This window comes from Coregonus clupeaformis, chromosome 10 (genome assembly GCF_020615455.1).
Source record: "Coregonus clupeaformis isolate EN_2021a chromosome 10, ASM2061545v1, whole genome shotgun sequence".
In the NCBI taxonomy this organism is placed as follows: Eukaryota; Metazoa; Chordata; class Actinopteri; order Salmoniformes; family Salmonidae; genus Coregonus; species Coregonus clupeaformis.
In genome coordinates, this window is record NC_059201.1 from 29563877 (window position 1) to 29578031 (window position 14155).

Consider the following 14155-nt stretch of genomic DNA (forward strand, 5'->3'; position numbering starts at 1 on the left):
TCGAGGTATACCAAACCTTTTTTGATATACTCAGAGGACCGTTATTAGCATGTTTTAACCACTCCTATGTAAATGGTAGATTATCAGAAACTCAAGAAGAAGGCCTGATTTCATTATTACTGAAACAGGATACAAGTGGAAAATATAAAGATCCAGTCCATTAAAAAAATTGGCGGCCTCTTACACTTCAGTGTTGTGATGCAAAAATTCTAGCAAAATGTATAGTGCATAGAATTAAAAAGGTATTGTCGGACATTATACATTCTAATCAGACAGGTTTTTTACATGGGCGATACATTGGAGATAATATAAGGCAAGTACTGGAAACAATAGAACACTATGAAAAATCTGGGAAGCCAGGCCTACTATTCATAGCAGACTTCGAAAAGGCATTTGATAAAGTACGACTGGGGTTTATATATAAATGCCTGGAGCATATCAATTTTGGACAATCTCTTATAAATTGGGTTAAAATCATTTATAGTAACCCTAGGTGTAAAATAGTAAATAATGTCTATTTCTCAGAAAGTTTTAAACTGTCAAGAGGAGTGAAACAAGGTTGTCCACTATCGGCATATCTATTTATTATTGCCATCGAGATGTTAGCTATTAAAATCAGATCCTACAATAATATCAAGGGATTAGAAATCCAGGCCTTAAAAACAAAGGTGTCATTGTACGCTGATGATTCATGTTTTCTTTTAAATCCACAACTTGAATCCCTCCACAGCCTCATAGAGGATCTAGATACATTTTCTAACCTCTCTGGATTACAACCAAATTATGATAAATGTACTATATTACGTATTGGATCACTAAAAAATAGAACATTTACATTACCATGTAGTTTACCAATAAAATGGTCTGATGGTGATATGGATATACTCGGAATACATATCCCAAATGAAATAAATGATCTCACTCCAAAAAAATTTATTAGAAAGTTAGCAAAAATAGATAAGATCTTGCTACCATGGAAAGGTAAATACCTGTCAATTTGTGGAAAAATCACACTGATTAACTCTTTAGTATTATCCCAGTTTACCTATTTGCTTATGGTCTTGCCTACGCCTAGCGAACAGTTTTTTAAATTATATGAGAAAATTAAACGGGCCTATTTACAGTGGGGGAAAAAAGTATTTAGTCAGCCACCAATTGTGCAAGTTCTCCCACTTAAAAAGATGAGAGAGGCCTGTAATTTTCATCATAGGTACACGTCAACTATGACAGACAAATTGAGAAAAACATTTCCAGAAAATCACATTGTAGGATTTTTAATGAATTTATTAGCAAATTATGGTGGAAAATAAGTATTTGGTCACCTACAAACAAGCAAGATTTCTGGCTCTCACATACCTGTAACTTCTTCTTTAAGAGGCTCCTCTGTCTTCCACTCGTTACCTGTATTAATGGCACCTGTTTGAACTTGTTATCAGTATAAAAGACACCTGTCCACAACCTCAAACAGTCACACTCCAAACTCCACTATGGCAAGAACAAAGAGCTGTCAAAGGACACCAGAAACAAAATTGTAGACCTGCACCAGGCTGGGAAGACTGAATCTGCAATAGGTAAGCAGCTTGGTTTGAGGAAATCAACTGTGGGAGCAATTATTAGGAAATGGAAGACATACAAGACCACTGATAATCTCCCTCGATCTGGGGCTCCACGCAAGATCTCACCCCGTGGGGTCAAAATGATCACAAGAACGGTGAGCAAAAGTCCCAGAACCACACGGGGGGACCTAGTGAATGACCTGCAGAGAGCTGGGACCAAAGTAACAAAGCCTACCATCAGTAACACACTACGCCGCCAGGGACTCAAATCCTGCAGTGCCAGACGTGTCCCCCTGCTTAAGCCAGTACATGTCCAGGCCCGTCTGACGTTTGCTAGAGTGCATTTGGATGATCCAGAAGAGGATTGGGAGAATGTCATATGGTCAGATGAAACCAAAATAGAACTTTTTGGTAAAAGCTCAACTCGTTGTGTTTGGAGGACAAAGAATGCTGAGTTGCATCCAAAGAACACCATACCTACTGTGAAGCATGGGGGTGGAAACATCATGCTTTGGGGCTGTTTTTCTGCAAAGGGACCAGGACGACTGATCCGTGTAAAGGAAAGAATGAATGGGGCCATGTATCGTGAGATTTTGAGTGAAAACCTCCTTCCATCAGCAAGGGCATTGAAGATGAAATGTGGCTGGGTCTTTCAGCATGACAATGATCCCAAATACACCACCCGGGCAACGAAGGAGTGGCTTCGTAAGAAGCATTTCAAGGTCCTGGAGTGGCCTAGCCAGTCTCCAGATCTCAACCCCATAGAAAATCTTTGGAGGGAGTTGAAAGTCCGTGTTGCCCAGCGACAGCCCCAAAACATCACTGCTCTAGAGGAGATCTGCATGGAGGAATGGGCCAAAATACCAGCAACAGTGTGTGAAAACCTTGTGAAGACTTACAGAAAACGTTTGACCTGTGTCATTGCCAACAAAGGGTATATAACAAAGTATTGAGAAACTTTTGTTATTGACCAAATACTTATTTTCCACCATAATTTGCAAATAAATTCATTAAAAATCCTACAATGTGATTTTCTGGATTTTTTTTTCTCATTTTGTACCTATGATGAAAATTACAGGCCTCTCTCATCTTTTTAAGTGGGAGAACTTGCACAATTGGTGGCTGACTAAATACTTTTTTCCCCCACTGTATATAATGAATATGAATTAGGAGGACAGAAATTATTAAATATTAAAGCATTAGACCTATCACTGAAAGCTTCAGTCATACAAAAATTATACTTAAATCCGAACTGGTTCTCTAGCAAATTAGTAAAATTGTCTCATCCAATGTTCAAGAAGGGACTTTTTCCCTTTATTCAGATTACAACCCCTCACTTTCAGGTATTTCAAAAGGAAATCATCTCCCAAATATCACTATTTCTAAAACAAGCCATAGAAAGTTGGTTGCAATTTCAATTTAATCCTCCAGAAATGACAGAACAAATATTGCAACAAATATTGTGGTTAAACTCAAATATACTAATTGATAAAAAAATGTTATTTTTTGAGAAAATGTTTAAAAGAGGTATAATCTTCGTAACTTATATTATCCGTAGGAATGGTAGAGTTATGTCGCACATGCAGCTAACAAAAACATATGGAAATGTCTGCTCTACCCAAAATTACAACCAAATAATTGCAGCATTACCGCAAAAATGGAAGAGGAAAGTGGAAGGAGGAAAAAGTAAGGAACTTGTCTGTCGGCCTTGCATTAAAGAACATAATTGGTTAAATAAAATTGTGATGAATAAAAAAGTTTACCAGTTTCATTTAAGGACCAAAAGATTGACAGCCGTCCCATATACAGTGGGGAGAACAAGTATTTGATACACTGCCGATTTTGCAGGTTTTCCTACTTACAAAGCATGTAGAGGTCTGTAATTTTTATCATAGGTACACTTCAACTGTGAGAAACAAAAATCCAAAAAATCACATTGTATGATTTTTAAGTAATTAATTTGCATTTTATTGCATGACATAAGTATTTGATCACCTACCAACCAGTAAGAATTCCAGCTCTCACAGACCTGTTAGTTTTTCTTTAAGAAGCCCTCCTGTTCTCCACTCATTACCTGTATTAACTGCACCTGTTTGAACTCATTACCTGTATAAAAGACACCTGTCCACACACTCAATCAAACAGATTCCAACCTCTCCACAATGGCCAAGACCAGAGAGTTGTGTAAGGACATCAGGGATAAAATTGTAGACCTGCACAAGGCTGGGATGGGCTACAGGACAATAGGCAAGCAGCTTGGTGAGAAGGCAACAACTGTTGGCGCAATTATTAGAAAATGGAAGAAGTTCAAGATGACGGTCAATCACCCTCGGTCTGGGGCTCCATGCAAGATCTCACCTCGTGGGGCATCAATGATCATGAGGAAGGTGAGGGATCAGCCTAGAACTACACGGCAGGACTGGTCAATGACCTGAAGAGAGCTGGGACCACAGTCTCAAAGAAAACCATTAGTAACACACTACGCCGTCATGGATTAAAATCCTGCAGCGCACGCAAGGTCCCCCTGCTCAAGCCAGCGCATGTCCAGGCCCGTCTGAAGTTTGCCAATGACCATCTGGATGATCTAGAGGAGGAATGGGAGAAGGTCATGTGGTCTGATGAGACAAAAATAGAGCTTTTTGGTCTAAACTCCACTCGCCGTGTTTGGAGGAAGAAGAAGGATGAGTACAACCCCAAGAACACCATCCCAACCGTGAAGCATGGAGGTGGAAACATCATTCTTTGGGGATGCTTTTCTGTAAAGGGGACAGGACGACTGCACCGTATTGAGGGGAGGATGGATGGGGCCATGTATCGCGAGATCTTGGCCAACATCCTCCTTCCCTCAGTAAGAGCACTGAAGATGGGTCGTGACTGGGTCTTCCAGCATGACAACGACCCAAAACACACAGCCAGGGCAACTAAGGAGTGGCTCCGTAAGAAGCATCTCAAGGTCCTGGAGTGGCCTAGCCAGTCTCCAGACCTGAACCCAATAGAAAATCTTTGGAGGGAGCTGAAAGTCCGTATTGCCCAGCGACAGCCCCGAAAACTGAAGGATCTGGAGAAAGTCTGTATGGAGGAGTGGGCCAAAATCCCTGCTGCAGTGTGTGCAAACCTGGTCAAGACCTACAGGAAACGTATGATCTCTGTAATTGCAAACAAAGGTTTCTGTACCAAATATTAAGTTCTGCTTTTCTGATGTATCAAATACTTATGTCATGCAATAAAATGCAAATTAATTACTTAAAAATCATACAATGTGATTTTCTGGATTTTTGTTTTAGATTCTGTCTCTCACAGTTGAAGTGTACCTATGATAAAAATGACAGACCTCTACATGCTTTGTAAGTAGGAAAACCTGCAAAATCGGCAGTGTATCAAATACTTGTTCTCCCACTGTAGATTGCAAAATAGTTGGGAAGAGATTTTTTTACGTACCGATTCCATGGCAAATGATCTAATGATTCTGTCTCTTCACAGCCAAATCTGCAGAGCTGGTGTGTTTATGAAGTGTTTATGAACTGATACGCAAAACGACGCCGGATTCAAAACTTAGAATTTTTCAATTTAAATTATTATATACAATTCTTCCTACCAATAGAATGTTATTTGTATGGGGGATACAATCTTCCCAGCTCTGCAGATTTGGCTGTGAAGAGACAGAATCATTAGATCATTTGTTTGGTACTGTCCATTTGTAGCTTGTTTCTGAACACAGGTCCAGGAATGGTTGAAGGATTGCAATATTTGCATGGAGCTGACCCTGCAGATAGCACTACTGGGTGATCTGAAAAGTCATAGTCAATCGATCAATAATATAATAATACTTTTAGCAAATATGTTTATTTTCAATTCCAAACTGTAGAAACAATGAGAATAGAAAGGTTCAGAACTTTTGTGAAACATCACAGTACAGTTGAAAAATATATGGCAAATAGAAATCCAATATGGATGGTGTTAAGAGATAGATTGGAGGTGTTGAATGGAGCTGAAGGATGGGACTAATAACAACAACTAATAACAACAAGATAACTAGTGTAAGACATGCTGTGTCCATAATAAGTATATAGGTTATATATTATGAGCTTTTGTGAAAGAGCACAGTTAGAAAGATATGGCATATAGAAGCATACCAGAAGGACATCATGAAAATGATCGGAGGAAGTTCAGGAGTAAAAACAAACAAATATAATTATTGACTGTGTCCATAAAATGTATAAAGTATGTATAAGCATGAAGTAGAGGCCTAAGCATTGTTGTTCACTAGTTTACTCCAATTAGGGAGGGGATGGTGGGGTTGGAAAGTAATAAAGGGATATATATATATATATTTTTTTTTTAAGGATATGTATGTACAGTGGGGAGAACAAGTATTTGATACACTGCCGATTTTGCAGGTTTTCCTACTTACAAAGCATGTAGAGGTCTGTATTTTATCATAGGTACACTTCAACTGTGAGAGACGGAATCTAAAACAAAAATCCAGAAAATCACATTGTATGATTTTTAAGTAATTAATTTGCATTTTATTGCATGACATAAGTATTTGATCACCTACCAATCAGTAAGAATTCCGGCTCTCACAGACCTGATAGTTTTTCTTTAAGAAGCCCTCCTGTTCTCCACTCATTACCTGTATTAACTGCACCTGTTTGAACTCGTTACCTGTATAAAAGACACCTGTCCACACTCAATCAAACAGACTCCAACCTCTCCACAATGGCCAAGACCAGAGAGTTGTGTAAGGACATCAGGGATAAAATTGTAGACCTGCACAAGGCTGGGATGGGCTACAGGACAATAGGCAAGCAGCTTGGTGAGAAGGCAACAACTGTTGGCGCAATTATTAGAAAATGGAAGAAGTTCAAGATGACGGTCAATCTCCCTCGGTCTGGGGCTCCATGCAAGATCTCACCTCGTGGGGCATCAATGATCATGAGGAAGGTGAGGGATCAGCCCAGAACTACACGGCAGGACCTGGTCAATGACCTGAAGAGAGCTGGGACCACAGTCTCAAAGAAAACCATTAGTAACACACTATGCCGTCATGGATTAAAATCCTGCAGCGCACGCAAGGACCCCCTGCTCAAGCCAGCGCATGTCCAGGCCCATCTGATGTTTGCCAATGACCATCTGGATGATCCAGAGGAGGAATGGGAGAAGGTCATGTGGTCTGATGAGACAAAAATAGAGCTTTTTGGTCTACTCTCCACTCGCCGTGTTTGGAGGAAGAAGAAGGATGAGTACAACCCCAAGAACACCATCCCAACCGTGAAGCATGGAGGTGGAAACATCATTCTTTGGGGATGCTTTTCTGCAAAGGGGACAGGACGACTGCACCGTATTGAGGGGAGGATGGATGGGGCCATGTATCGCGAGATCTTGGCCAACAACCTCCTTCCCTCAGTAAGAGCATTGAAGATGGGTCGTGGCTGGGTCTTCCAGCATGACAATGACCCAAAACACACAGCCAGGGCAACTAAGGAGTGGCTCCGTAAGAAGCATCTCAAGGTTCTGGAGTGGCCTAGCCAGTCTCCAGACCTGAACCCAATAGAAAATCTTTGGAGGGAGCTGAAAGTCCGTATTGCCCAGCGACAGCCCCAAAACCTGAAGGATCTGGAGAAGGTCTGTATGGAGGAGTGGGCCAAAATCCCTGCTGCAGTGTGTGCAAACCTGGTCAAGACCTACAGGAAACGTATGATCTCTGTAATTGCAAACAAAGGTTTCTGTACCAAATATTAAGTTCTGCTTTTCTGATGTATCAAATACTTATGTCATGCAATAAAATGCAAATTAATTAATTACAAATCATACAATGTGATTTTCTGGATTTTTGTTTTAGATTCCGTCTCTCACAGTTGAAGTGTACCTATGATAAAAAATTACAGACCTCTACATGCTTTGTAAGTAGGAAAACCTGCAAAATCGGCAGTGTATCAAATACTTGTTCTCCCCACTGTATGTATATATGTATGTGTATATCTATATATATCTATATATGTATATATGCGAGAAAAAAAAACATATGGGGGATTGGAAGTGATGCAGACAATTACATTGATGGAAGTTACAATCTATCTGCAATATTAAAGCTGATTTACCCCCTAAAAAAAAAAGAAGAAAAAAAAAAGACAAAAGACACACACACAAGAACACACACAGACACACACACAAAACTGAGTTAATATTCAGATGGACTCATTTCTAATGTGAGGTGACATCATCTGGGCACTCTGCAGATGCTATGGGACCTAAAAACACACCTGTCCCTGATTCCTCTCTAAACCAATCAACAATCTCCCCCATCTTCCTCTAAACCAATCAGACCCTTCTCCGCTGAGGCCCCGGCAGTGACAAAGGTTTAATCTGGTTAAATGACCCAGCCCCTTCTTAACAGAGCATTGTGTCCTGATATCCATTTAAGAATCTCATCTTTTCACTTCATAGACCTTTTCACACACTGGCAAAACATCAAAGCTTTACACATTTATATAAATTAGGAAGTTTAGAGACTGTTCAAGGTTGAGAGCAGTCTGGACATTGGTCTGTGTGTCTCAGTAACAGAGTTTGTCTAACCTACCTTTGCCTTTATAAGTGCTCTATTCAATCTGTTTACAGATTGCATGATAGAAATGTAAAGGTAATTTCCGATTTAGCCGACATATGCAGCGTTTACCGTGAATGCAGTCTCCACTAACGCAGGAACATTGCCTTTAAATGTATATCACACTGTAACGCTGAACTTCCATGAATCGGATTGAATAGAGCCCTAAGTCTCTATTCAACCAATAAAGAGGTAATTAAAGTGAAAAAGTAAATAGTGCGGAGAGTTAAGTGTGAGAGTGCAGGATTTATCCTGTTGTAGACTAGTAAGTAGTTAGGGAGTGTGAAGAACAACTGTAACTCCAGGAATTAAAAAGATAATAAGCTAACACGTACACTGAGTGTACAAAACATTAGGAACCCAGTGCACCCCCCTTTTCCATCAGAACAGCCTAAATTCATTCAACAGACTCTACAAGGTGTTGAAAGCGTTCTACAGGGATGCTGGTCCATGTTGATTCCAATGCTTCCCAAAGTTTTGTCAAGTTGGCTGGATGTCCTTTGAGTGGTGGACCCTTCTTGATACACATGGAAAACTGTTGAGCGTGAAAAACCAAGCAGTGTTGCAGTTCTTGACACACTCAAACCAGTGCGCCTGGCACCTACTACCATACACCGTTCAAAGACAGTTAAATATTTTGTCTTGCCCATTCACCCTCTGAATGGCACACATACATAATCCATGTCTCAATTGTCCCAAGGCTTAAAAATCATTCTTTACCGGTCTCCTCCCCTTCATCTACACTGACTGAAGTGGATTTAACAACTGACATCAATAAGGGATCATAGCTTTCACCTAGATTCACCTGGTCAGTCTATGTCATGGAACGAGTAGTGTTCCTAATGTTTTGTACACTCAGTGTATACTGAAGGTCTTCTGAATGTTAAGATGAAGAGATACTGCTGATATTAGATTAGTAACATTATAGGATACTCAAGAGAAAATAAGATCCCACTTGAAACAAAATGTAGCTAAATCTTTGCAAATATATAGTAATTACATATACTGTAGGCTACACAGGTAGACATTGTTACGTTTTACTAATATAGTACTTCATAGTAATACCTCTTTGTGGTATGTAGTCAGGTATAATCCTGAAATACACATTCACATGAACAGCACGTGTTTAATCTATAATGCTTATCATCCCACCATTCCTCTCTGACTGATTAACAGTTTTTATTGGCATGGCCGACTTTCCTGGGGCTGGGGCCACTGTTCAGGTTAGTAGGTTTACTATGCTACACACTACAGATTCTCAGATCACTTTCAAGTGAACCGAAACCATAGTAATTTAAGTGGGACACAGATGGACCAAAACCCTGCTAACCCTGCCAAGAAGTTGCATAAACCCTGCCAATGGCTTATAATATAAGAAGAACAACCACAAAGATTAACAGAAGCTGAAGAAACTGAACAGTGAGCTAAAACCACATAGATGCAAAACCCTACTATGAGATTAATCTAAAAACTATTTGAAAGAAGAAGAACTTGGCTATGAAGAGAGTGCAGTAAAAGTTTGTCTGGAGGAAATGGGAGTTCCAAAATGGAACATTCACCTGCCAAATAGAAGTTCTAATGGAACATACAGCGAATGGAATCTTAGGAGTTCCTTCATGGAACAACACAGGGTCTTTTCAGGCTAGACACTGATTCTTGGAGCTGGCAGCCAGGCAAGTCCAAGACGAGAGAACCCTGATCGCTGTAATTGAATTAGATTAAAAGGATGGCTTCACTCCAGGTCTAGTAGAGTGGATTAAACCTATACCCATCCATTACACTTAGTGCTCAGGAGTGGATTTAATTAAAAACTGACTGAGCTGGACAGCCCTTCACCCCCATGCCTCGTTCTCTCTATGCCTGTTTGTCTTGTATTAAAAACAAAGGGGAAATCGAGTTGTAAATTACCAGCAGTGTCAATGTGATACTTTATGCACAAGGCTCACCCAGGCAACTGAAGGTTGAATAACTATTGTATAAACAGAGAGGCTGGTTTCTGTACAATCACAAACTCCACCACACGCCTGCCAGAATATTTTCCAATCCACATGTCACACTTTGTGTTTTATTTGGCATACAGTGGGGTGGTGGTGTCCCTGCAGTCAATATTGAAATTATTTCAACTTCTCTCGTTCTCCAGCCTTAAACAAGCTTGTAAATGGGTTCTGAGTGAGAGCCCAAGTAGGGCAGCTTTGCCCTGTGACTTCATGGGTAGTTCCTGGTTACTGTGACCTGGTCGTCACTAGCTACCACAGCCACAAAGTCATAAACGCTGCCTATTTCTACAATTTATCTTCTTAAAATCTGATTTTAAACCTAACCCTAACCTTAACCACACTGCTGTGACCTGCTCCGGGTCCTCTCTGACTATGGGAGTTATGATCAGGCACCTGGTGAGACACCCAGCTGTGATTGCAATGAAAAGGCTAAACAACACTAGCCTGGATGACACGCCTCACATGGTACACAGCAGAGGGAGAACTGTGACACACTGGTCGGACAGGAGTCCGTTGTGAATGCATTGATTTGATTGGTTCTTTTGTCAGAAAAAAAAATTTAATCTGGGGGGTTAATACCTTACGTTGTTTGGATTTGAAAATCCAACAGTTGTATTGGAAGGGGGCGGCGCTTGGGGGCTGTGTGTGGTTGTCCATGTGGGTGTGAGTGAGAGACACAGAAGATAACCAATCAGTAAAAAGGCACATCGTGCCGACAACATAAAAACAGCCTTTCCAGACTCTGAAGTCAGGAGGACGTTGAGTTAGGTGTCAGCCAGACTATTACAACACAGCTTCTTACCTGCTATAGGCAACTATAGCAGACAATGTCAGGCAGCAGGCCAATATTCAGTCCTCCAATTTAACATGCTCAGTACTAATTATCCACAGCATCCACATGCCAAATTGTGTTTTCCTGACTAATTGCACTCTGCAGTATTTTATCTCAAACTCTGAAACCTCTAATAATTGAATGTGAATGACAAGATTGATTTGAATTCAGGACAATTTCGGACACATAAGACTCTGCTCCCCTGTAAAATGACTCTCTCTCTCTTCTCTGATTCTGTACTCTATCCAATCATTTTATCCCGACCCCACCCCTCTCTTGTCCTGTGTGTGTGAGACTCTGTGCCCCTGGTTTGGGGATTATGATCCGGCTGAACTGCTTTAGACAGTAAATCGCTCCCTCTGTAGCCCTGTACTTCCAGGTGACAGCTTTCCATTGCTTGACCAGAACAACGTCTGTGTGTGTGTGTGTCACGTGTGTATGTGTTCCTAATATTCCTAGGACTGTACATTACATTTTAGTTACACTGTTTATACACACTCCATATTTATCTATATACTGGATTCTTTACATAGCTCACTCTAATATATCTACTGTTGTACATATACAGTGCCTTGCAAAAGTATTCATCCCCCATGGCGTTTTTGCTATTTTGTTGCATTACAACCTGTAATTTAAATAGATTTTTATTTGGATTTCATGTAATACACAAAATAGTCCAAATTGGTGAAGTGAAATTAAAAAAATTACTTGTTTCAAAAATGTCTAAAAAATAAATAACGGAAAAGTGGTGCGTGCATATGTATTCACCCCCTTTGCTATGAAGCCCCTAAATAAGATCTGGTGCAACCAATTACCTTCAGAAGTCACATAATTAGTTAAGTAAAGTCCACCTGTGTGCAATCTAAGATTCACATGATCTGTCACATGATCTCAGTCTATATACACCTGTTCTGAAAGGCCCCAGAGTCTGCAACACCACTAAGCAAGGGGCACCACCAAGCAAGCAGCACCATGAAGACCAAGGAGCTCTCTAAACAGGTCAGGGACAAAGTTGTGGAGAAGTACAGATCAGGGTTGGGTTATAAAAAAATATCCGAAACTTTGAACATCCCACGGAGCACCATTAAATCCATTATAAAAAAATTGAAAGAATATGACACCACAACAAACCTGCCAAGAGAGGGCCGCCCACCAAAACTCACAGACCAGGCAAGGAGGGCATTAATCAGAGATGCAACAAAGAAGAAAAAGGAATAGTTATGCACGCTCAAGTTTTCTGTTTTTTTGTCTTACTTCTTGTTTGTTTCACAATAACAAATATTTTGCATCTTCAAAGTGGTAGGCATGTTGTGTAAATTAAATGATACAAACCCCCCAAGAAATCCATTTTAATTCCAGGTTGTAAGGCAACAAAATAGGAAAAATGCCAAGGGGGGTGAATACTTTCGCAAGTCACTGTAATTCTTAGTATATCTTGTATAAATTAATCTGGTGTATATACATATAGACTGCATTTGGATTACTGTTACAGTGCTATTTGGCTTGTTAATTGGATCAGTTACATTTCTTGATTTGTTGTTTTTTTCCTTATTTTTTGTATTATTTGTGTACTTTACTGCATTGTTAGGAGCTAGTAATATAAGCATTTCGCTGCACCCCCTATAACATCTGCTAAAGTGTACATGACCAATAAACTTTGATTTGACATGTGTGTGCGCGTGGTATGAGATGAAAAAACTTGAGTTCCACGAGCTCAAGGGCAAAACCTAGTCTTTAGCTCAGCAGGATAACAGTATCTTGCATCATGCCAATGATGTTGGTTCTATTTGGTCAGATCACAAGTTTGTTGCCTCTCAACCAGAATAGTGTATGAAACATGCAAACCACACACGTGTAAATCAAGACCAGAGTAACACATTTGTTCTGAGCCTCAGCCCATCACATTTTCCCCCATGCCCATCTTCCAGGTGCAGAGTCAGCGCCGGAACTGATACCCTACACAAGGGTCATATGCCACTGCCAGCGCACGCACACACGTACAGAGAAAAACACAAAGATATGTAGAAGATGCATTACACACACATCTGGATACTGGTACACCACACACACGTGTTAATTACTGTGCTATTACACCATCATGGCCCTTCCTTGCTTTTCCTCAATAGAATACGTATGTACAATGTCATGATGCTAGTGCTTCGCACATGTTCAATGAGTTTGTAGAGGCAGAGAGAGAAATCTAATTTGAAAAACTCAGAATGTCAAAGTTCCTAGTTTTTCTAGTTGATTTGATCTTGACTAGGGATATATTATGCAAGAGCCCAATACCACCAAATGGCATCAGGACTCAAACTGAGTAACAGGCTATTTCCACGGATAGGTGGTATTACCTTCAGTGCGCACTTCTCCCCAGTTTTCTTATTGGTGCATTCCAGAACCTTCCCATTGATCCCCAACCCAAGGACCTGATTGGAGATCTTATACTCGTCTGTCACCGCGTTACGCTTTATCTCCAATTTGGGGTAAACGGGCATAGTGAAGTGCGTGGAATCCGTGTCCTCCTGTGCAGCCGGCGCCGCGTTGTCTGTGGGGGCTTGCTCGGTTTGAGGTTCTGATGGGGAGTCAGGTTCTGGCTCAGCCTTCGGCGGTTCAGAAGGTTTCTCCTTACCGTTACCATTTTGTAGCATGGTCACACAGATGATGTGTCCGTGAGTGGTCAACCAGGATTTTAAAAAACGGACCTCAACAGGCTAATATGATTTTGCAAGTGAAATGACGCGCTTGTCCAGTAATTTACAACAAGCAGAAATGACTCCTTGACATCGCTACGGGCGCGCATTCGGTGTTCACTTACTCGTGGCCAGTTCCTGTGTGCCTCGGGATGTTTAAAACATTTAAAAGACAATAGCATACGAGTCAAACGTCCCACTATTAAAAAGGTTTTATACTAAAACTTTTCTGAAATGGAAAAAATAAAATGGAAAATACTTTACGGTATATACACAACAGTAGCCTATTGATCTTCTTCAACCAATTATTAAATTCAAGTTCAATACAATAATCATGCATATCCACGGGGTAAAAAAATCACAATAACCATGTCCAGATCTGAATAGGCTAGAGTAGAATTGTGGTCAGATGCCTTCGGTTAAACTGGCCTCGTAACTTTCCAACGTCCTTTTGTCACATGGGCTACTGACTGAGG

General features: G+C 40.5%; 1 protein-coding gene across 1 annotated transcript in view; it reads right to left on the bottom strand.

Moving 5' to 3' along the window:
* LOC121574975 (MAP kinase-activated protein kinase 3) overlaps positions 1-14155 on the bottom strand; it is a 48040-nt gene extending 33885 nt beyond the window's left edge. Inside the window, exon 1 of the mRNA XM_041887690.1 lies at positions 13341-14155. Within this exon, the coding sequence (XP_041743624.1) occupies positions 13341-13637 (297 nt within the window). The 5' untranslated portion in view covers positions 13638-14155. The remainder of the gene's footprint in view (positions 1-13340) is intronic.